This window comes from Dasypus novemcinctus, chromosome 17, assembly GCF_030445035.2.
Source record: "Dasypus novemcinctus isolate mDasNov1 chromosome 17, mDasNov1.1.hap2, whole genome shotgun sequence".
Taxonomy (NCBI): domain Eukaryota; kingdom Metazoa; phylum Chordata; class Mammalia; order Cingulata; family Dasypodidae; genus Dasypus; species Dasypus novemcinctus.
In genome coordinates this window covers 66,955,137-66,979,975 of record NC_080689.1, presented here as the reverse complement: position 1 = coordinate 66,979,975, position 24,839 = coordinate 66,955,137, and the positions used below count along the sequence as shown (strand labels likewise).

At 41.3% G+C, this 24,839-nt stretch overlaps 1 protein-coding gene and 1 long non-coding RNA gene across 10 annotated transcripts; one reads left to right on the top strand and one right to left on the bottom strand.

The window, feature by feature from the left end:
* Nucleotides 1–3,940: 3,940 nt before the first annotated feature.
* Nucleotides 3,941–9,208, bottom strand: LOC139436769 (uncharacterized). Its single transcript, XR_011646199.1, has 2 exons — nt 9,077–9,208; nt 3,941–4,061 (listed from the first exon to the last, which is right to left on the bottom strand). It is a non-coding gene; the product is annotated as an uncharacterized lncRNA (long non-coding RNA).
* TPRKB (TP53RK binding protein) lies at nt 8,935–24,628 on the top strand. 9 transcript variants are annotated; one of them, XR_011646197.1, is made up of 7 exons: nt 9,570–9,675; nt 17,262–17,338; nt 17,434–17,607; nt 18,483–18,605; nt 19,970–20,146; nt 20,710–23,062; nt 23,502–24,628. XR_011646197.1 is itself a non-coding variant. In XM_071208908.1 (6 exons), exons 2-6 carry the CDS (start codon nt 17,294–17,296, stop codon nt 20,794–20,796), a joined length of 606 nt encoding a protein of 201 aa, XP_071065009.1. In that variant the 5' UTR covers nt 8,935–9,675; nt 17,074–17,293; the 3' UTR covers nt 20,797–24,628. The 9 variants fall into 9 exon arrangements, 7 of the variants coding, with proteins under 7 accessions (XP_071065009.1, XP_071065012.1, XP_071065011.1 ...); XR_011646198.1 differs by having other exon boundaries at nt 9,589–9,675; nt 17,074–17,338; nt 17,416–17,607; XM_071208908.1 differs by having other exon boundaries at nt 8,935–9,675; nt 17,074–17,338; nt 20,710–24,628.
* Nucleotides 24,629–24,839: the final 211 nt, after the last annotated feature.

The following is a 24,839-nucleotide window of genomic DNA, read 5'->3' as shown; positions in this document are numbered from 1 at the left end:
AACGCTGAGCTATAATCAAATAAACGTCCGGTCACTGCATTGAGGTCTTGTTTCTTCATTCTGAAGTTCGTCTGAAACCAGGAACAAAAGTGGTGATAAAAACTGGATTCAGACATCATACACCTACACCTATTCTGGCAAACAAAAAACTTTTCATGCAAGTTAGGTTCTCACTGTTTTATTGAGCAATTTATGAATCAGCAGCATTCCATTCAGAAAGTAGAAGGGAGCTCTACCAAGGTAGTGGAAAGGGGACACTCATATAAGGCAACCATGGAAACGAGCAACGAACTGTTCTGATATGGTTGACGTTAAGTGGATTTTTAAAAGATTTAGTTAGTTAGTTATTGCTCCCACCCCCACACCCCCAACCCCTGTTGTCTGCTCTTTCTATTCACTGTGTGTTTTTCTGGGTCTGCTTGTATTCTTATTAGAACCGATCCTGGGACCTTCCGGAGTGGGAGAGGGATACTCATTTTCTTGCACCACCTCAGCTCCCTGGTCTGCTGCATCTCTCATTGTTTCTCCTCTCTGTCTCTTTTTGTTGCATCATCCTGCTCCGCCAGCTCTCCGCTTGGGTCAGCCCTCCCGCATAGGCCAGCGCTCCACGCTGGCTAGCTCTCCATTCAGGTCAGCTCACCACGCGGGCCAACTTGCCTTCACCAGGAGGCCGTGGGAAACTACCCGAGACCTCCCATATGGTAGACGGGAGCCCAATCACTTGAGCCACATCAGCCTCCCTCAAGTTCCACTTTTAATCCAACATCAGAATACAATTTTGACAAGTTCTCAATAACAGTTTTCAATAACACATTTTCTTCTAAGGCTTCTTCAAAAGTACCTTTAATATCCATATTTCTAGCAAGAGTCTCTTCAAAGCCATCTAGGCTTTTCCTATCTAGCATCTCACAATTCTTCCAGCCTCTACCCATTACTCAATTCCAAAGTTGTTTCCACATTTTAGGTATGTGCAATAGCAACACTCCACTTTTCAATACCAAAAACTGCATTTTCATCCTGGCTGCTAAAGCATATACCGTGCAATAGGTTGTCTAAAACAGTGTGAATTTACTGGCTCACAGTTCTAAGACTAGGAGAAGTCCAAAACTGAGGCATTGCAAGAATATTCTCCTTGAAGCCCATGGCATTCTGAGGCTGGCTCCAACAAGCCTTGGTCCTTGTCTTTTCTGTCTCATGGCAATGCACACGACAGCATCTTCTCACCTGACAGTACCAGGTTGCTTTGAATTCTAGTTTCTTACTTCTCCCTATGGCCTCTCTCTGTGAGCTGTTTTATAAATCCTCCAGTAATATAATTAAGACCCACACTGATTCATTTGGCCACACTGTAGCTAATAACTTCATCAAAAGGTCCAATTTTTAATGGGTTCTCACGCACAGGAACAGTTTACAGTTAAGAACATGTTTTTCTGAGGTATATAATTCCAAGCCACCACAGCATGCGACTGCTGCTGTATGGTAAGTATAAGTTTCATTTGATAAGAAACTGCCAACTTTTCCAACACAGCTGCTCTGTTGTACATTTCCATCAACAATATGTGAGAGTTCTAGTAGCTCACATCTTCATCAGCACTTAGTATTGTCAGTTTTTTATTTTTAATGTTAGCTATAAATACTGGTATTTTTTTCCATTGTGGTTTTTTAAACTGTTATTGAGGTATAATTGACATACCATAAACTACATTTTTAAAGTGTATAATTTGGTAAGTTTTGACATGTGAGTATGTACATATACATGTATACACATAATATCCATGAAACTGCTGCTGGATTTTCTCTAGGTCCTTGGTTATGTTTCAAAAAAGAATTTTAAGTGCATACCACTTTATTTAGGCCAGTAGTTTATTAAGAAAATGAGAGATTATGGGTCCAAGGTATACCTGCAGGTTGGTCCAAGCAGAGAGAGGAAAAGGGCTAAAAAGAGGTAGAAAGGGCTGACTTACAGAGTACAAGTCCCCATTACAGATTACAAATTCCCAGGAGTATTGTGTGCTAATCCAGGCAGGGAGAGAAAGGGCAAAACAGGGCCAAAAAAGACTGATTAAACTTCTGCACCTGCTTTTCAAACCATTAATTACTCCGCCCCTTGTTAACGTTCAGGGGACGGGTCTCAGCAGTTGGCTGTTTTGATTGGTTACACCACCCATCAGTTCCCCCGGGGCGTCCAATGGCAAGCCCCTTGAGAACCTCCAGGGTTTTTCCTTGGCTCCGGGACAAAATCCTGTACCAAATGGGGAATTCTCACAAGGTTCCTCCAGCAAGCCATCTTGTCAGGTCTCCACGGCCATGTGTTACACAGCCGTGTTTTTCTGCCAGGTCCCAGATTCATCTTTTTATTCCCTAACCTAGCATGCCTTAAAACCATTACTACAATCAAGATAGAATATAGCTATCACCACAAGTTTCCTTTTGCCCTTTTGTAATTCCTCCTTTCCACCCCACTTCCCCTACCTAGGAAGTCATTGATCTGCTTTCTGTCGCTATATATTAGCTTCATATAAATGGAATCATATAGTATACACTTTTTGTCTGGCTTCTTCCACTCAGCACAATTATTTTGAAATTCACCAGTATTGTTAACTGTAGCAAAAGTGGATTCCTTTTTATTGCTGAGTTGTATTCCATTGTATGGATATATGACAATTTGTTATTCATTCACTTGATGATCATTTAGGTTGTTTCTAGTGTTTGGTTGTTACAAAGCTGCTACAGACTGAAATGACTTTTTTTTTTTTTTTAGATTTATTTTTTATTTATTTCTATCCCCTCCCCTCCTTGCCCCTGTTATCTGTTCTCTGTGTCCATTTGCTGTGTATTCTTCTTCTTGTCCACTTCTGTTGTCAGCGGCACAGGAATCTGTGTTTCTTTTTGTTGTTCTTGTTGCGTCATCTTGCTGCATCAGCTCTCTGTGTGTGTGGTGCCATTCTTTCACAGGCTGCACTTTATTTCGCGCTGTGCGGCTCTCCTTATGGGGCACACTCCTTGCACGGGGCTCCCCTACGTGGGGATGCCCCTGCATGGCAGGGCACTCCTTGCGCGCATCAGCACTGGGGCCCGGGGTTTGAACCGCGGACCTCCCATGTGGTAGACGGACGCCCTAACCACTGGGCCAAGTTCGCTTCCCTGAAATGACTTTTTTAATGTCTATGTTTTAATCAACTATTTAGAGGTATAATTTATATTTTATAAAAAGTCTCTCTTTTGGTGTATAATTCGATGAAGTCTGACAATTTCATACTCCCTTGTAACTACTACGCCATCAAGATATAGGATACTGGGAAGCGGACTTGGCCCAGTGGTTAGGGCGTCCGTCTACCACATGTGAGGTCCGCGGTTCAAACCCCGGGCCTCCTTGACCCGTTTGGAGCTGGCCCACGTGCAGTGCTGATGCGCGCAAGGAGTGCCCTGCCACGCAGGGGTGTCCCCTGCGTAGGGGAGCCCCACATGCAAGGAGTGCGCCCCATAAGGAGAGCCGCCCAGCGTGAAAGAAAGTGCAGCCTGCACAGGAATGGTGCCGCACACCCGGAGAGCTGACACAACAAGATGACGCAACAAAAAGAGTCACAGATTCCCATGCCGCTGACAACAACAGAAGCGGATAAAGACGAAGACGTCAGCAAATAGACACAGAGAACAGACAAACCGGGGCAGGGGAGGGGGGGGAGGGGAGAGAAATAAAAGAAAAAAAAAAGATGTAGGATACTGGCTTCATCCCAAAGGTTCCCTCATGACCTTTTCCAATCCATACATCTGCTCCTCCACCCCAAGCAACTTCTGATCTCTTTCACTGAAAAATAAATGTATCCTTTTCAGTATTTTGTTTAAATAGAATCATATGTCATATACTTTTAGTTTCTTGCTTTTTTGCTGAGCATGTTTTGAGACTCATCCATTTGCTGCCAGTATGTTATTGCAAGTATCAATAGTTAATTCCTTTTTATTGCTGACTACTTCATTGTATGAATTTATCACAACTTATCCATTGACGTGATGAACAGTGGGTTGTTTCCAGTGGACGTATGTTTTCATTTTCATGTATCCTGTGTAAATAACAAGGAATAAAATTACTGGGTATGGTTAGTGGACATACCACTTTTTTTGTCCGAAAAAGTAAATGTTTAATTAAAAAGCCTGTCATATACTTATTCCCCTCCCCTAGATGAGGGGGCTGAGACCAGACCCCCTATGTCACCTCATAGCCACCTTGGATATTCTTCACAAGGCAGCATGCCAGGAAAATCCCCAGGACCTCCACATAGGCAATGCCCAAAGCTGCTGCAGCTACCACCAACACATTGCTCCTCCATCAGCTCCTGGTGAGCTGCACTCAGCCGTTGGGATGGAGGGTGTAGCAGTTTGATATTATTGATGATTTCCAAAAAGAAACATTGGATTATGTTTATAAACTGATCTTTTCTTCTGGGCATTTTAGATTATATCGGATTCATAGGTTTACTTGATTAAGTAATTATGTAAACCTCTTGTGTCAGTAGGGTGTTGTCCCACCAAAGGGTGGGAACTCACAGATAAAAGTCATGGCAAAGGACAAGTTAAGGGTTTTTGATGTTGGAGTTTTGATGTTGGAGTTTGATGCTGAAGCTGGAGCCCCAAGGAGAGAGAGAAAGCCGTTCGCCTGATAGTCTACAGCTGACCTTGTGGAGAGAGGTAAAGCCTAGAGAGCCTCACAGTCTACAGCTGACCTTGTGGAGGAAACAGAGGCACTGAGCCCAGAGGAACCCAGGAAGCCTAAACTCTCGCAGACATCAGCAGCCATCTTGTTCCGATACATGAAAATAGACTTTGGTAAGAGAAGTAACTTATGCTTTATGGCCTGTAAATTCCTACCCCAAATAAATACCCTTTATAAAAACCAACTGATTTCTGGTATTTTGTATCAGCACCCCTTTGGCTGACTAATACAGATAGCTTCTGGCTTGAAACCAATTCTGCAGTCCTGCGTGACATTGATGCAGGAGTCAGGGACTCTGCCCTAGGGTGTGATAAGGATGGCACTTCAGTCTGAGTAGTTAGTAACCCTGCAGCACTTAAAATCTTCTTGCATATGGTCCAAGAGGGAAGCTGACTGGCTGTTTTTGGATAATTCTGCATATGCTGCGGGAAGTCCTTGTTAAACTTTGACATCACCCTGTCTCTAAATACATAGCCAGTGTGGCTCCGGTCACCTCCACCAGCATAGGAAGACGTCAAACACCGTCGTAAGACACGTTCTCCTTGCAGACCCCACAGCAGCCCATGAAGGTCACCAGGAAAAGGAAAACACCCAGGGCCATAATGACCAAGGACAGCAGGAAGCCAGAGGCATTCTCCTGGGTAATGATCTGCCTTAGGCCAGTCTGGGCCCCCACAACCCACACGATCAGTCCCACTGCACAGGTGCAAAAGGCCACCAGAAGAGCAACAATGTGACACATTTCATTTGTCCATCCACCGCCATGGCTGGCTCCCCGAGGTTGTGTGGCTCAGGGGCTCTCAACATATAACTTTTTCCAAAATCATTATACCATTTTACACTCATCTGGCAATATATGAGAATTGCAGTTGTTGCACATCTTTAACAACATTTGGTATTGTCAGTCTTTTAAATTTTAGTCATCATATGGGTGTATGTATCTCGTTTTAAATTTGCATATCCCTGATGACTAATAATGTTGAGCATCTTTCTGTGATTTTTGACCTTTTATCTTTTGTAAAGTGTCTGTTCAAATGTTTTCCCTTTTCTTAATTAGATTATCTTCTTATTTTTGAATTATAGTTTATGCAGTCTGGATACTAGTCTTTTGTCAGGATGTAAATATATATATATTCTCACTGTGGTCAAGTCACACTGTTCTCTCTGCTATTCCTTAAATAAGCCTAGGCCAGCTCTGTCCCAGAACCTTTGAATGCTCTTCGCTGCCTGGAGTGCTGCTCTCCCAGATATCCACAGAGTTGTTTCCAGACCTCCTCCAGTCATTGTTCAAAAGGCCCTTTTTGGTGAGAAAAATGGCCTTGAACATTATATTTAAAATAGCAATACCCCCAGAGTGGCACTCCCCCCCATTATTCTCTGTTTTATTTTTCTCCACAGCATACACCACCACCTGACAGCCTGTCTCCAGGAGGAAGGGAAGTATTTTTCCCACTGTTCTATCCTCAGTGCTTAGAACAATGCCTGGATCAAAGAAGGTACTAGATATAAATCTTTTCACTAAAAAAAAAAAAAAAAGAACAAAAAGAGTTCATGTTCTTGCTTTCAGGTTACCCAGGAAGTGTATACTGGGGAGATAGCTCAATTGCATTTAAAAATTTTTTTATTATCCCCCCCTCGTGGCTTTTTGTGTGCCATCTGCTCTCTGTGTCCATTCGCTGTGAGTTCTTCTGTGTCTGTATTTATTTTTATTTCCCCTCCCGGCTTGCTTGCTGTCTGTTCTCTGTTTCCATTTGCTGTGTGCTCTTCTGCGTTTTTGCTTGTCTTTTTTTTTTTGTTCCATCATCTTGCTGAGTTGGCTCTCTGCAGCGCCTGCAGGCTGGGCAGGACTCTGAAGCGTGTGGGTGAGCCTGCCTTCACGAGGAGGCCCTGGGATGTGAACCCAGGGCCTCCCATATGGTAGATGGGAGCCCAACTGATTGAGCCACAGCCACTTCCCACATTTTAATTTATAGAGAGAAAAAACCTGAGACTAGGTGTGGGCAGTGTTGAAAAGGAAAGAAAAACCCATTAAACTTCTGGAGTAGCATAGGAAAAAAAAAAAAAAACATGTACACTTGAAATGTAGCTAGTGCAACTAAGGAACTGGAGTTTTATTTAAATTTAATTAGGAACCTGTGCCAGCGGCTACCATATTGGATAGCACAGCATGGGGAAACCAGAAACATTCCAATTCGATAGCCCATAGTTTTAGACATTTAACCTTACACTACTGGTGTGTCCTGGTATAAAGACCAAGACATCTAAAATCAGAGGCCCTATGAATCCCGGATCAACTATTTAATTTGGGCATGTTTTGTGTCATTTTTTAATTTTCTTTGCCTTATTTTGATGACTATAAAATAGAAGTAATGATATTTACTGCTTATATACTGAGGACCAAATGAGAACATGGCTTTTAATGGTTTCACTATTTTATTTTTCATGTCTTACAGTATTCTATGTCTTCTTGATTCCCTAGCTAGATCAGAAGACAAAAACTGCTTGCCTTTATGTCTTGTTATGGATAAGGCTACAGCAGCCTCTCCTTCAATTGGTATAAAATATATCATAAGTTTCACAGAGGATATTTTAATGTGTGTCATTTTGGCCCTACTGGAATTGTAAAATCCCCAAGGACAGGAGAAACTCTGTCTTCTCTGAAAGTCTCCAATCTTGGGAATCAAAGAGTAAAAAAATTAAATATGTGTATTATGAAGCAGAGAGATTGAAGAGAGGCTAATGAAATAATAATAGTTAATGCTTGTTGAGTGCTTACTAGTGCCAGGCATTGTTCTTACTCATATTAATGCAATAGGGTTTGGAGCTGGAAGCAGGCCCTAGGGAGCTTCTAGGATTTTGGTAATGTTCTGTTTCTTGATTGGATGCTGATCACAGAGGTCTGTATACTTTGTATATTGCGGTGTACATTTTGATCCATGTACTTTCGGTATTTTTTTTTTCTTTTTTTTTACTTCAAGAAAATTTACACACACAAAAAAAAACCCCTATGGGATAAATTTTTCCCCATAAAAAATGGGGAAAATGTTTAAGAAAACAAATATTTAAGTAGTTTTCCCAGAGTCACACAGTAAGTGGTGGAGTCAGGATTGGAAATCATGCAGATTGGGTGTCATGTTTGCCACTACAACAGGATAATAACCTAGGTAAGAAGCGATGAAGACCTAAACTGAGGGAGTGGGAATCTATTCATCATGAACAAATGGAAAGATGGTGCCAGATTCAAGACACTTCAGAATTTGGTGACCAGTTGGATTTGCAGGTTAAGAGTAGGAAAGCAAAAGCTGTAAGTGAGGTTTGGGGTTTCATGTCTCAGTAGGTGGTGATGCCACTACCTGAGATGGGGTAAGGGGAGAGAAAGACTTGGGTAGGGGGAAGTAAGTTTATTTTGAGATATGTAGAGATGCCTATAGGACATCCTGGTGATGTCCAATAAACAGTTGGGAATACATGCCTGGGGCACAGTGGGAACCATCAGCCTATGGCTGACAGTTAAAGGGGTAGAGGATGAGATGACGCCAGCAGAACATGTGGAATGAAAGTTGAAGGTGGAACACTTGCATTTATGTCCACTATCCATTCATTCAGGAAAAGTATATTGAACACTGTGGGTAAGGCCTAAATGTACACACACAAGATATACAGATGAGTCATCTCTTGGCAGAGGAGATATGAAAAACATAGATATGATAAACAAAGAGGGAAAATGCCATTAAAGAGACATGTAGAGGTGGAATCAGGGTAAACTCCTTGAGATGACATTTAGCTGGTGAATTGGTCCTTGAAGGACAGGTAGGATCTTTGCTCTGAATGGTTAAGTCAGAAATGAAAGACAAAGACCAGGAACCATCAGCGGTGTTTGGAGATAAACTAGTGATGCAAAGAGGCATTAGGCTTCCGAAGAGGAGATAAGGTGGGAGAAGAAGGTGGGGTCATAGCACCAAGCTCCTTCAAGGCCCTAGTGGGGATTTTTGGAGTCCTTTGCGGGTCACACTAGAAAATGGATTTTTTTTTTTCTTTTATCTAATATTGACACCTAATTTTAATTTTAAATATTTATTTATACCCCACTCATTGCTGTCTGTTTCTGTTAGTTGTGTGCTCTCTGTATTTGCTCAGCTTCTTTTTAGGAGGCACCAGGAACCAAACCCGGGACCTCCACGTGGGAGGGAGGCGCCCAATTGCTTGCGCCACATCCGCTCCCCCACACCTAATTTTTAAACTAGGCCTGGCCTTATATGGCTTTTGGTTGTTAGTAAAAATTAAATCCACTCTTCACGGGTTCAAAATTTTCACCAAAAACAAGACTGAAAACAATTATCTGCAGCCTACACTGGGATTACCTACCTCCTCTCTAGGAGGCTGAAATATTCAGGGATGACAAATGAGATTTCTGAGCCTGCAAGATGAAGGGAGAGCTTGACTTCCTCAGTGTACTGTCATGAGTATACGAGGCGAATCAACCGGCGGGATCGGCTCGAGGGGATCCTCTGCTCCAAGAGCAAGAAGCAAACTGAGTCCCGTCTGTCCCGAAAACCTGTAGAATCTCGAGAGGCGGAAACATGTAGAGCTCATCTTGGTCAATACTCTTTTTTGCACTGGAACAAACTGAGTACGTCTCGTCCAAACCCCAAAGTCGGGACTCAAACCCAGACTTCAGCTCCAGGGCTACGGATCCTTTCTGCCTCCCTCGTCGGAAGAGAGGGACCTGCGCAACCGCTGACGCGACTGATGCTGGGGAGAAAGGGTTAAGCGAGGGCTGGCCAGACAGCCGCCTGGAGCCCGCCTCCTTCCTGTATCCGAAAATAGAGAGCCACCCCCACCAAGGCTAGCCGGAAACAGAGTCGCGGAGGGCGGAGATTGGGCATTGCTGCGGGCGAACTTCCGGAAGGTTAGGGCTTTGTTTCCGAGGGGAAGATATTCTCAGACGGACCTGGGAGCGCAAGGTGCGTTTTTCCTGCGTGTCACCTGGTAGCGCTGGCAGGGGCGAGAGGGTAGGCCTAAAGGAGGGCGAGCGGGAGAGTCCCACTCCTACCCGGGGCTGCTCTTTTTTCTTGAGGAGACGCCTGTGGTTCCCCCAGCCAAGGTTTATCTAGAGCTTCCTGAGGCCAGACCTCCGAAGTGGGTAGAAGTGATAGTCTCGGTCCCTTCATTAGTTTACAGTTTAGGAAGAAGAAATAAAACTAAGGGCGAGATTCTTTACGGTTGTGATAAGGGCTGAGTAGGAGCTCGTAGAATCGGGAACCTAGGCCCGGGCCTCTGGGCGCTCTGGGGAAAGGACTCTTGAGGCTACTTGGAAGGGAGGGAGGAATGAGTCAGGCAACGACGTGAGGGCAGTTGGGAATTTGATCATTCAGAGTTTGGAGCGCCGTGAAAGTTGGGAGTTTGACACAGGAGCAGCGGAACGGCAAGATTTGATTTACATTTTCAAAGGATACTTTGACTTCCGGATGGAGGTTGGATTATAGAAAAGGAGGCATTCCGAGTGAGGTTACCACTCTTAGGGGTACTACCTATAGATGAGAGAAGGTAAACTAGAATGAGTGGCAGTGGACCGGTTAAAATGGATACATAAGAGCTAAAATTGTCAGGACTTTATGAAGTAGATAAGGGATTTAGAACGAGGTATCCATTGATGATTGTAAATTTCTGGCTTGAGTAAGTTAGTAAATTACGTAAAAGGAAAAAAAGAACAGACTATTTTGAGATTCCCTAAGGGTTCTTTTAACCCTAGTATAAAAAAGAAAAGCCACAAAAAGTTTTTTACCCCTCTGATTATATATGGTCATTATATTTTATGTTCCCTGTGGAAAATTCGGAATATACATAAAATATTTTCTTATGTATAGAGGGCAATAAAAATCACCTATAATTCCACTATCCAAATGGCCATATTTTGGTGTGTTTCCTTTATGTGCTTTTTCCCCCCTGCATGAATCTTCTTCATTTTATGTGATTGGAACCATACTGATTATATCTTTCTGTACCCAGTTTTTGTGCTTGGTAAAATTTACATTAACATAAAAATCATTTTAACTATTTCTAAGTGAACAAATCTGTGACATTAAGTACATGGGCAATATTGTGTTAACTCACCACTATTTCCAGGCACTTTCATCATGTCAAAAAGAAACTTGTAGCCTTTAAGCAATAACTCCCAATTAATTCCCACTTCCCCCCACACTGGTAACCACTATTCTGCTTTCTGTTCTTATGAATGTGCTTATTCTAAATATGTCAAGAGAAATCCTACAATTTTTGTCCTTTTGTATCTGGCTTATTTCAATCAATGCAATGCCTTCAAGGTTCATACATGTTGTAGCTTGTATCAGAACTTAATTTCTTCTTAAAACTGAATAATACTCCATTGTATGGCTATACCACATTTTGCTTATCCATTCATCTATTAGTGAAAACTTGGGTTACTTATACCTTTCGACATTCTGCTATGAACATTGCTGTACGGATACCTATTTGAGTCCATGTTTTAATTTCTTTTGGATAGAACTTGAAGTGGAATTGTGGGGTCATATGGTAATTCTGTGTTTAACTTTCTGAAAAAGAACAAGACTTTTCCTTAAGAGCTGCACATTTTCTGTTCCATCAGTTCCTGTTTCTTTTTGTCCTTTAAGTAACACTTGTTATTTTCCATTTTCTTTTTTTTTTTTTTTATTGACTTTGTAATAATATTACATTAAAAATATATATGTGAGGTCCCATTCAACCCCACCCCCCCACCCCCCTCTCCCCCCCCCCAACAACACTCGTTCCCATCATCATGACACATCCATTGGATTTGGTAAGTACATCTTTGGGCACCTCTGCACCTCATAGACAATGGTTCACATCATGGCCCATACTCTCCTCCATTCCATCCAGTGGGCCCTGTGAGGATTTACAATGTCCAGTGATTACCTCTGAAGCACCATCCAGGGCAGCTCCATGTCCCAAAGACGCCTCCACCTCTCATCTCTTCCTGCCTTTCCCCATACCCATCGTCCACCATGTCCACTTTTCCCAATCCAATGCCACCTCTTCTATGTGGACATTGGATTGGTTGTGTCCATTGTACCTCTATGTCAAGAGGAGGCTCAGATTCCACCTGGATGCCGGATGCAATCCTCCCATTTTCAGTTGTAATCACTCTAGGCTCCATGGTGTGGTGGTTGTCCTTCTTCAACTCCATCTTAGCTGAGTGTGGTAAGTCCAATAGATCAGATTGTAGGTGCTGGAGTCTGTTGAGGCTCAGGACCTGGCTATCACATTGTCAGTCCAGAGATTCAAATCCCCTAAATATATCTTAAACCCCAACATTAACTGCACCTCCAGCACATTAGCATGAAAGTCTTATGAAGGGAGATCCCATTTGAGTCCAGATTCATCACACATAAACACCATTTCCAAAGAGGGGCCATCTGCCCTGGTAGTTAACCCCATCAGCCATGACCATAACTCCCATGGGTCTCTTTAGCCCTCAAAGGAACCAATATCTGGGGGTTGTATCTGCTTTATCTGTCTCTCTGACTCTGCTCAGTTGTGCATGAGGGCAATCCTTCTGCCAGCCTCCAGACTCTTTTTTAGAAACTTGTAGCCATATAAACTCATTTCTCCTTTCCATTTCCCCCTTACTTTAGGTCAAACAGCATTTTAAAGTCATGGTATTTTATGTAGACATGGATATTCTGCTGATCCGCATTGAACCTTCCATATAAGGTCATTTTCCAGTTGCATCATCAGTTGGTAGTTGATAGTGGTCCCTCGTTGCCAGGGAGGCTCATCCCCGGGTGTCATGTCCCACGCTGGGGGGAAGGCATTGCATTTACATGCTGAGTTTGGCTTCGAGACTGGCCACATTTGAGTAACATGAAGGCTGACAGGAGGAAATTCCCAGGCACAATGTTGCTCTAGGCCTTGTTCTTATTTTAGGTTTATCAGCTCACAAGCATAGTCATTAGCATCAGGGGCTCACTGTTGAACCCTCACTCCCTCCCGGTCCCCGTCCATTTTCTTAAATAAAAATAATCCTAGTGGGTGTTAAGTGGTATCTCATTGTAGTTTTGATTTGCATTTTTTAATGATTAATGATGTTGAGCATCTTTTCATATGCTTGTTGGCCATTTGTATATCTTTAGAGGAATGTTTGTTTAAATCTTTTGCCCATTTTTAAAAGCTGGATTCTTTTTATTGTTGAATTGTAGGAAATCTTTATGTATTCTAGATATTAGACCCTTATCACATGTATGGTTCCAAATATTTTCTCCCATTCTGTAGGTTGTCTTTCGCTTTTTTTTTTTTAAGATTTATGTTTTTATTTATTTCTCTCCCCCACCCACCCAGGTTGTCTGTTCTGTGTGTCTGTTTGCTGCGTCTTCTTTGTCCACTTCTGTTTTTGTCCTTGGCACGGGAATCTGTGTTTCTTTTTGCAGCTTCATCTTGTTGTGTCATTTCTCCGTGTGTGTGGCGCCATTCCTGGGCAGGCTGCACTTTCTTTCGCACTGGGCGGCTCTCCTTACGGGGTGCACTCCTTGTGTGTGGAGCTCCCCTACACGGGGGACACCCATGCGTGGCAGGGCACTCCTTGCGTGCATTAGCACTGCACATGGGCCAGCTTCACACGGGTCGGGTCGAGGAGGCCCAGGGTTTGAACCGCAGACCTCCCATATGGTAGACGGATGCCCTAACCACTGGGCCAAGTCCGCCTTTTCACTTTCTTGATGTTTGGTGCAAAAAGTTTTTAATTTTAATGAAGTCCAATTTATTTTTCTTTTCTTGCTTGAGCTTTTGGTGTAAAATCTTAGAATCCGTTGCCAAATACAAGGTCCTGAAGATATTTCTTAAGTTTTCTGGTAAGAGTTTTATAAAAAGTATTAGCTTTTTTAAAAAAAAAAAAAGATTTATTTTATTTATTTTTCTTCCCTTCCCCCCACCCGCACCAGTTGTCTGCTCTCTGTGTCCATTTGCTGTGTGTTCTTCTGTGTCCACTTGTTTCTTGTCAGCAGCACTGGGAAACGGTCTCTTTTTTGTTGCATTATCTTGCAGTGTCATCTATCCATGTGTGCGGCGCCACTCCTGGGCAGGCTGCACTTTTTTTCACACGGGGCGGCTCTCCTTAAGGGGCACACTCCTTGCATATGGGCTCCCCTACGTGGGGGACACCCCTTGTGGCAGGGCACTCCTTGCGCACATCAGCGCTGTACATGGGCCCGCTCCAGACAGGTCAGGAGACCCTGGGTTTGACCCTGGGCCTCCCGTGTGGTAGGCGGAAGCTCTATCAGGTGAGCCAAATCCACTTCCCAGTATTAGCTTTTATATATAGGTCATTGATCCATTTTGAGTTAATTTTTATATATGGTGTGAGGTCTACTCTCATTCTTTTGCATGTGGATGTCCAGTTGTCCCAGCAACATTTGTTGAAGTTCCCCTCTGAGTGGACTTGGTGTCCTTGTTGAAAGCCCTTGACCATAGATGCAGATTTATTTCTGGACTTTCAGTCATATTCTGTTGCTCTATATGTCTATCCTTGTGCTGGTACCACACTGTTTTGAATTACTTTAATTTTGTATTAAGTTTTGAACTCAGAAAGTGTGAGTCCTCCAACTTTGGAATCCTTATAATTCCACATGAATTTGGGGTTGCTTTTACATTTCTGCAAAAAAGACTGCTGAAATTTTCACAGGGGATTGCATTGAATTTGTAGATAACTTTAAGGTAGTATTGACATCTTAACAGTATTAAGTCTTTCAATCCATGTATACAGGATGTCTTTCCATTATTTCCATCTTCTTTAATTTCTTTCAGAAGTGTTTTATAGTTTTCAGGGTACAAGTTTTTTTCCTCCGTGGTTACATTTATTCGTAGGTATTTTATTATTTTAGATGCTTGAAAATGAAATTGTCTTCTTGATTTTTTTTTTCCCCTAGATTATTCACTACTGGTTTATAGCAACTCAGCTTATTTTTTAGTGTTTAGCTTGTAACCTGCAACTTTGCTCAATTTGTTTATTCTGGTAGTTTTCTTGTGGATTCTTTGGGATTTTCTATATATAAAATCATGTCATCTGTGAATAGGGATAATTTTACTTCCTTTCCAAATTTAGATGCCTTTATTTCTTTTTCTTGCCTTATTGCTCTGGCTAGAGCACCACTGTTGAATAGCAGTGGTGACAGTGGGGATACTTGTCCTGTTCCTGATCTTGGGGGGAGAGCTCTCTGTCTTTCACTGTTGACTATAATGTGGGATTTTCTTAAATGCCCCTTATCATGTTGAGAAAGTTTCCTTCAATTCCTAGTTTTCTCAGTGTTTTTATCAGGAAAGGATATTGGTTTCCTTTTCTGCATCAGTTGAGATGATCATGTTTTGTTTTGTTTTTCCTTCATTCTAATAATTTTGTGCATTATGTGATTGATTTTCTTATGTTGAACCATCCATGCATTCCTGAAATAAATCCCACTTGGTCATGATGTATCACCCTTTATTATTTTTTTATTTTTAGGAGATAACTGGGGATTGGACCTGGTACTTGTTGCAAAGCACATACTCAGCCACTGAGCTACACCTGTTCTTCTCACCTTTATTTTTTGAAAGGCAGTTTTGCTGGATATAGAATTCTGGTTTGGCAACTTTTTTATTCAGTACTTTAAATATATTTTCCTTTAGTTCTTTGCCCAAGTTTTTTTTTAATCCTTTGAGCATATTTAGGACCATTTAAAAAAATTATTTGGTATCTCCCAGGTCTTCCTCCTCATTGATGGTTTCTAATGCTTTAATCTTCTCCTTTGCCTCAACCATCCCTTTCTGTTTATTTGTATTTTTGTAACCTTTTGTTGAACCTTGGACATTTTGATATTTTAATGTGTGATTGCTAGAATTTAGACTCTGAGGTGTCTCTTCCTTAATATTTTATTCAGTTAGTATTCTGACAGGGCTTTCCTTGATTATCCAGATTTCACAACAACAAAAAAAGGAGAAATAGGAAAAAAGAAACCTTTCTCAGCCTTTGTGCATCAACCTATGCCAGTGCTCTCTCTCAAGGCTTTTCCATACAATCAGTTTAGAGAAATCTCCAGGCCAAAGCAAAAGGCTTCCCCAGTCCATTTTTGCACATATGCCTTGTCTTGGGCATTCACTATGGCCCTAAGATCTCCCTGTTTCCATGGGTATGAATGTCCCCTCTTCCCTAGGATACAGTTTCCTTATGGTTCCCCACACTGCACGGTGTGTTCTAAAACCAGGGATCTCTTGCCCCTGGCAGCACAACTTGATTACTCTCCCCTAGTATTCTGTGGGAGAGTTCCTGGAGCTGTCTTCTGTACCCAGGGCAAGTTCTGGGACAGCAAGTTTCTCAGGCCACCACCAGACAAATTGTGCCACATTTGCAAGCACCCAGGGTTACTCTGCTCCCTCTAGAATTGCATCTGGGATCCACATTGGGAGCATGGGCTGGTTCAGCCCGTCAGTAAGGGGAGGAGAGGAGTCAGCCAATGTACCAGGGGGTGCTACCGTTTCCAAGTGGCCCCTGTCTTGATTCGGCACTTGCCCTGCTACTGGAGTCCATTAACTCTTTTCTGGGGCTTTCAGAAAGATATTCTTCCAGTTCTTGTTGGTTGATAAACTTCCGTGAGGGAATGGAGCCCTGAAGTGTCTCAGTCCACCACCTTAAACTAGGTAATCTTGTGCACCTTTTTCAGAACCCTACAATTTGACCACATTTTATGTTTTGTTTCCCATCAGTTCTTTTACTTAATGTTTTATTTTATATTCACACATCATTAACTACTCTTCAAGAACACAGTTTTTAATGGTTCTTGATTAGTGACCGATCCCATTATTGGCTAGATAGTTTGTAGAACTTTTTACTGTTAGCGTAATGTGAGGGACATTCCAGCATAGAACCTACCAAAGGCTAAAATAAATCTTATCAAAAGTCCTACTCAAATATCTCAAGTTTGAAACTTTCTTCTTTTAAACTTATTTTCTTCCCTTAATCAACTAATAAATCAGAAAGTTAAAAAGGCTAAGATGGAAAGATTTCATTAATAGCATCATGTATTTCAAAGAATTCCTGGTGCTCTGGTCCTCATTATCTCTTGTGGAAGCTGTTCCTCATCAGAGCATGCTTCATCTGTACAACCAGGGGCAGCCAGTTACCTTGGCTCTTCTCCAGCAATGGCAAGGAAGCTGGAAACAGCAGGATCAGTAAGACATCTCAGGACGAGGCAAAATGTGCTGTTGGGATGGATTTTTCTAGTTAAATAGTGCTATCATTTTATTATTAAGTTAGTTTAAAGATTAATTTTTTATTCTCCCCTTGTTTGTGTTTGATGTCTGTTCATCTTCCTTTTCAGAAGGCACCAGGAACAACTCAGGGCCTCCCCTGTGGGAGGGAGGCGCCTGATTGCTTGAGCCACCTTTGCTCCCTGCTTTGTTGAGCCTCTCACTACGTTTTCCTTCTGTGTCTCTTGTTGCGTCAACTTGTTGCATCAGCTCACAGCACCAGCCTGTCACATCAGCTTGCTGTCTTACTCATCTTTAGGAGGCACCGCGAACTGATGTGGGACCTCCTGTATGGTAGGCGGGAGCTCAATTCCTTCAGCCACATCCGCTTCCCAGGTTAGTTTGATTCATTTAATTGTTAGCAAAGATACTTGTTAATGAAATTAGTTATGATGTTAATTTCTAAACAAAAGAAATCTATTGTCTTTTAGGTTTTGTGCAGTAGAATCCTACTTATCTATAAAATGCAGTTAACACATCAGCTGGACTTATTTCCCGAATGCAGAGTAACTCTTCTTTTATTTAAAGATGTGAAAAATGCTGGAGACTTGAGAAAAAAGGCCATGGAAGGTGCCATTGAAGGTTCACTAATAAATCCTACAGTGGTAAGTACAGAGAATGAATGAGCCATGCAGTGTACTTAAGAATATTTTAATTTTTCTTACCATTCTAGGTTAGCCTAAAATTCTGTCATCTCTGGCAAAATATTTTGTCAAAGCTGTGGATTCACATTTGGCCAACCTTGAATTAAACAGTGAGTGGGTGCAGAGGCACCAGGCCCTGCCATAGGAGATATGAAAGGCTGTGGTTCGGGCTAATGTATTGACTAGTCCTGGGTCTCCATCTTCTCATCTGTGGCATGAGGGTCTGAACTAGAAAACCTGTGAAGGAGGCATGGTGTGGTGGTGAAGAGCACACACTGCAGTCACCTTCCCAGGCCTTCCTCCCAGCTCTCCCACTTGCTATGACTGTGAATGAGTCCAAGCTAACCTTTGCATAGTGTGTACTAAAAATAATAATAATAATATATAGTGTGTACTGTGTGGCTGGCATAGTTCTCAGTGCTTTTCATACAGTAACTCATTCTTCACAAGACCCCTATGAAGTAAATACTATTTTTATCTGCTTCTAACAGATAAAAAACTAAGGAACATGTCCATGTTTCCTAGCTGGTGAGTGGCAAAGCTGGGATTCAAACCCAGACATTCTTTGCCTCAGTTTCCTTACCTATTACATGTGAATAATAATAATAATATTTAAATTTTTTTTTTTACTATTTATCTAACTTTCTTTCGGCTTTAAAATTCTGTGATTGCCTGAATACCCAAGACCTTAAGATAGTAATTTTGGAAATATAGTCCATAGGAATTGTGATGAATAAAACACCCTGAATTATAACTGGAGTTACCACATGGTAGGGGATCCATCTGCAGAGTGCTCCAAATTCTCTGTGCATAATTCTTTTTGTTCTTTTTGGTAGATTATTGATCCATTTCAGATACTTGTGGCAGCAAACAAAGCAGTTCATCTCTACAAACTGGGAAAAATGAAGACAAGAACGCTGTCTACTGAAATTATTTTCAACCTTTCTCCAAATAACAATGTAATATGGAATTTACTTATTTGATTTTGTTGGCTTTGTCACACCTGTGTTTTGTTCAATTTTGGCTTTGAAGACAGTTTATTCATGAATAGATGACCATTTAGCTAAATTAAACAAGCATGGTTTTATCTGTCCTTCTTACCATATAGAGTTAGGAAGATCCCTAATTTATTATTATTATTTTTTTCTTCCTCATTTATTTTTGCTTATGAAGTTGTCAGAAGTTAAATGCTAAAGAAAACACTATTTTGCGTGTTAGCACGCACTTCTTTCACTCTTCTACAAACTCCTTGAGGGTAGAATCCATGTCTTTTCCACACACCAGAAGGTTGTCTACGTATTACCTAGAATAGCCCTGAACACATATTCTCGCACATAGCCAGTACATAAGAAATGTTTGTGTTTGAGGTACTGATAGTAATACCTTCTCAGTAAAACTTATTGAGTTAAAGACATCTCCACATAGAAAGATGACTGAAAATTTGCTGATGAGGTTTTAGTATTTCTGCCATGATTAATAATAACAACACAACCAGGTATTAATATCAATGTACTGATATCATCAAGAGGAAAGTTAGGGAACTTGTAATATGGTTTAAAGTAAAGATGATTAAAAAGCTCATAAAGTGCAATTATTTCAGTATTATAATAGAATTTGCCAGTACCTAGACTAAAATTTACCAGATAAGTATGGTTTCTTTGAGACCATTTGAAATAATATAAAAACCACTGTTCAGTTCAACAGACTTTTATTTTGAGCTTATCCCTGTTTTGTTCCAGTTCTAGCGGCAGAAGAAACAAATATGTTCTTGAGGAGAGGCAGAAGAGCAAGACAGAAGTAATAATAAATGCTATAAAGGGAATACTAGTTCAAATCTATCGGAACAGTGATAAGGAAGCAGCTCATTCTCTAGGGAGGAGGATGCAGTGGGGAGTGACATTTGAACTGGACGTTGAAGGCTGAGTCCATCAGCCAAACTGTGGGAGAAAGGGCCTTCTAGGTAGAGGACGAGCTTGGCACAGACCAAAAATAAGTGTAAAATATGAAGGGATCCCAAATAGCCCATACTGCTAGGAGGTAAGAGCGTGACAGAGGGTCATTTGGGCTAGGGGGAAGGGGTGTTAGTATGTTGTGCTAAGAAGTCTGGTCTTGATTCTGTAGGAATAAGCAGGGACTACTTCAGAGGCAGAACTGGTAGATGCTGGAAGGGGATTATCAAAGGGAAACGTAGGCAGAGCGAACCGTTAGGATGTGAAAAACAAGAGCCTGAGCAGGGAAGTGGTAATTGGACCAAAGAGAAGAGGACAGACAAGGGAGATGTTTCCCATCTAGGAAATACTGATGCATTCTTTTTTGTTGTTAGATTTCCGAGGCTTTGAAAAAGTTTGGTATCTCAGCAAATGACACTTCAATTCTAATTGTTTACATTGAAGAGGGAGAAAAACAAATAAATCAAGAATATCTAATCTCTCAAGTAGACGGCCATCAGATTTCTCTCACAAATCTTCCTGAAATAACAAATATTACAGAAGTCAAAAAGGTTTGTAAATCTGTATTTTTTTACAGAGCATGATAGATGAGGAATAATGTTAATAATGCTTTTTGCTTATTGATCATCAATGCTTTTTTTTAACTTTTAAGAAAGTTTAGGGCTAATCAAAAGATTACTTCAAAAATGTAGATGAAAAGAACTGTAAAGGATAGGTTTATGTAAAATGTAATTCGAAAATTATCTAGTTTACAGAAGCATTCTTTCCCTTTAAGAAAGAGTGGTGCCTTTAAATATGAAGCGTACATCATACATTTTAAATGTAAAACAAATAAATTTAGTATGAATTTAATATCTAGATGTATGCTTTAAAAATTGGAACAAATTGGATTTCTGTGTTCAGTGAGTTACCACCGTAACTTCAATTTAAAGGGAATTTTTGACAGAAGTGATAATTGCCATCTACTTTGCATATGTAATCACATTTGGGATTTGGGATTTCATACCATTAACCCAATACATGAATGATAATTTTATTTACATTTTCATATAATGAAATCTAATGGTCTGCAAATATATCAGTATGTCACATAATTTGTCTTTATTTTTTACAGATATACAAACTATCTAAACAAGAAGAAAGTATTGGAACATTATTGGATGGTATCATTTGTAGAATGTCAACAAAAGATGTTTTGTGAAATGTTAGAAATATTAGCAAAAATTTTAGTATTAAAAAAACATTGATTTTCCTTTTTGGATTTTAAAGTTAATATATGTTCATTGTAGAAAAATTTAAAAGCACAGAATAACATGAAGAAGAAAAAACAGTCTTTTTTGAGTATTTTAAAATATAGTCACTTTTACTATTATTTGTTATTGTCTTCTAGCCTTATGTTTCTACTCCAGTGTATTTTATTTTTATATAATTGTCATAATAATTGCAAATTTTTATTGAATTCTTTTTTTTTTAATTTAATTTTATTTTTTATTGACTTTGTAATAATATTACATTAAAAATATATATATATGAGGTCCCATTGAACCCTACCACCCCCACCCCACCTCTCCCCCCCCCCCCCCCAGCAACACTCCTTCCCATCATCATGACACATCCATTGCATTTGGCAAGTACATCTCTGGGCACCCCCGCACCCCATGGTCAACGGTCCACACCATGGCCCACACTCTCCCCCATTCCATCCAGTGGGCCCTGTGAGGATTTACAATGTCCGGTGATTGCCCCTGAAGCACCATCCAGGGCAGCTCCATATCCCAAAGATGCCTCCACCTCTCATCTCTTCCTGCCTTTCCCCATACCCATCAGCCATCATGTCCACTTTTCTCAATCCAATGCCACCTTTTCTATGTGGACATTGGATTGGTTGTGTCCATTGCACCTCTATGTCAAGAGGAGGGTCAGATTCCACCTGGATGCTGGATGCAATCCTCCCACTTTCAGTTGTAATCACTCTAGGCTCCATGGTGTGGTGGTTGTCCTTCTTCAACTCCATCTTAGCTGAGTGTGGTGAGCCCAATAAGTCAGATTGTAGGTGTTATTGAATTCTTAAGATGTACTGGAGTCTTGCCGTAGTGATTTCATACCTGTCAGATCAGCTCATGTCCCTGCCCTTATTTCTGGTTACTCCAGTATTCCCTCCCAAGCCTCTGGTATTTGACTGATCCTGTTCTAAGTGTTATACATGTAAGAACTCATTTAATTCTCAGAACAACCTAATGAGGTAGATACTGTTATTATTTTATGCATGTGCCAAGTATAGAAATATTAAGTAACTCACACAAGGTCATATAGCTAGCATGGAATTGTGCTTTATAAATGATTTGATATTTTTCTTTTCTCAGTTTATCTAGTATTTTGATTGTGTCCATAGCTCAGCTAGGTCAGGAGTCAGTAAACTTTTCTGAAAAGGGCCAGATAGTAGATATTTTTGCCTGTAGCCTCTAATGGTCCCATATTGGTCTCTGTTGCCACTAAGCCCTGCTGAGTGTGAAAGCAGCCCTAGATAATACATAAAAGAGGAGCATGGCTGTGCTCCAGCAAAATGTTACTTACCAGAAAAAACTGGCAGGCAGGGTTTGACCTGTGGCAGTAGTTTGTGGACCTCTGGGTGAGGTTAGGCTGCAGGCTCAGTCCCTAAAACTTACTGGCCTAACACACCAAAAGTTTGTCTTGCTCACTCTGCATGTCCAACGTGAATCAGTAGGAGGACTCATTGTCGTGACTCGGGAGCCCACGTTGCTGAATGAAGGCTTATCAAGAGGTGCGCCATGATCACGCCGCAGCTGGTCGGGAATGCTGCACATTGCACAGTGGCTCTTACTGCTTCCACCTGGGAGTGACAGCTAGCGCTTAGCTCGTGTTTCATTGACCAAAGCAAGTCACACAGCCACATCGACTTAAGAAGGGGTGGGGAAGTGTGATCCTGCCATGTGCTGGAAGCTGGAGGGGGCTCCCATTAAGATCTTAAACAGTGAAGTACATAGTGAACATTTCTTGAGTGCTAACTGTTCCAGGACCTGTGCTAAGCACTCTGTATGCATGTCTCATTTAGTCTTCACTTCCACTCAAAGAGATTTTACAAGTGAAGAAAGAGATGTCTCTCCACTATTTATTTCAAATAATTTCAAACCTACAGAGTAATGAAAAATACTACATTTGGTGAATACATTTGGTGAATACATTTTGGAGCACTGCTGCACCACACGGATAATAGTTTACATTGTAGTTTACACTCTCCCCCAGTGCATTCAGTAGGTAATGGCAGGATATGTAATGTCCAGCATGGGGGTATATGGGAACCTCATATTTTTTTAATGTAACATTTTTTTGTGGTTTATGTATCTTCAAAAAAATACAATTAAAAAATTGATGGGGGTGGGTGTTTTTTAATGTAACATTTTATGTGATCTATTTAACTTAAAAATATATATATAACAGGGGAGTGGGTATAGCTCAGTGGTTGAGTGCCTGCTCCCATATATGAGGTCTGGGGTTCAATCCTTGGTATCTCAAAAAAAAAAAAAAAAGTGCTAAACATACTCATGTACCTTTCATGTAAATTAAACATTTTGCTACATATGCTTGCCCTCTCTCCCTCCTAGCATCTGTCTGTGCTACCCATCTGTCTATCCATCCATCTACCACACATATACACACTTTATCTCCTGAACTATGTGAAAGTAAATCGCAGGCATCAGGAGACTTCACCCTACTTTTTTTTAAGGAGGTACCGGAGATTGAACCCAGGACTTCATGCATGGGAAGCAGGCACTTAACCACTGAGCCATATTCACTCCTCAGCGAGAGTTGGCTTCCTTATTTGACTGCTTGCTTGTTTTCAGGAAGTACTAAAGATTGAACTCGGGACCTTGTACATGGGAGCAGGCGCTCAACTGCTGAGCTATATCCGTTCCCCTCACCCTACATTGACATGTGTCTCCTAAGAACAAGAATCTATATTAATAACCACAGTATCATTGTGCCCGAGGGGGAGGGGGTGGGGGAGGGAAGAAGAAAAAAGTTCCTATAACAATGGGTTCCCACTACTAACAGGCATGGATTAAGATTAAGAATGTTTTTCTGAGGTCCCTAACTCCAAACCACCCCAGTCTCCTTTGATTTAAGAACAATCCTGCTTGGGAGCCAGTGTACCTCAGTGGCTGTACGCCAGCTTCCCACATACGAGGTCCTGGGTTCAAAATCCCCAGCCCCTGGTACCTCAAAAAAAAAAGTCCCTGGCTTTACTTACTAGTTTTGAGTTCACTTATGTGAGCAGATGTGGCTCAAGCAGTGGTGTGCCTGCTTCCCACATGGAAGATCCTGGGTTCAGTTCCTGGTGCCTCCTAAAAACAACTAACAAGGGAAAAAAAGAAAAAACAATTTGGGGACCCATGTGGCTCAATGATTTGAGCACCAGCTTCCCACTTAATGAGGTCCCAGGTTCAGTCCCCAGCCCTGGAACCTTGAAAAGGAACCAAATCAAACAACAAAAAGCCTCCCCCCCTTTTAAAAAAATAATGACTTTTTGAATAGTACACCAGATGTCTTTCAGAAATTTCCAAAGTCTGGATTTGTTCGTGAGTTGAGTCTTTTGGCAAGAATAGTAGATAGACCGTTTTTGTCTTTTCCATTGCATCTCATCAGGAGGCATGTAATGTCAGGCGATCACATCAGTGACGATGCTGAGTCTGCTCACTTGGTTAGGGTGGTACCCCCAGATCTCTCCACTGTAAGGATGTTTTCCCCCTGTAACTTAGAGACCGAAGCTGCGCAAAAGCTCTCAGTGCTTTGGTTAGGATTGAAATTCCGATCCAAACAAGCCCAGATCTTGTGCTCTTAATGACTACCACATTGCCCCTTCCCTTGCCATCATCATGAAAAGCAATTCTTTTAATCGATGTGTAACATATCACAGAAGTAATCGTTCTCCTAGTTTTACACATTTATGTTCTTGATTTCTTGCTTGTACATTTTGGCAAATAAAGCTTTTGTACCTGTTTCCATTTCCTTAAGATAGCTTCCCCATGCAGAATTATTGGGGAGCAGGGCATGAATTCATGAAGAGTTTTAATGCCAGAAAAGTGCCACCTTGCACTCCTGGTAGCAATGGATCAACGTGGCTATTTCACAGCAGTCTTGCCAGCAAAGTCTTTTAACCTTTAAACATTTTTGCCAATTTGAGATACTGGACTGCTGGGAAATTGTACTCCATATATTCATTAG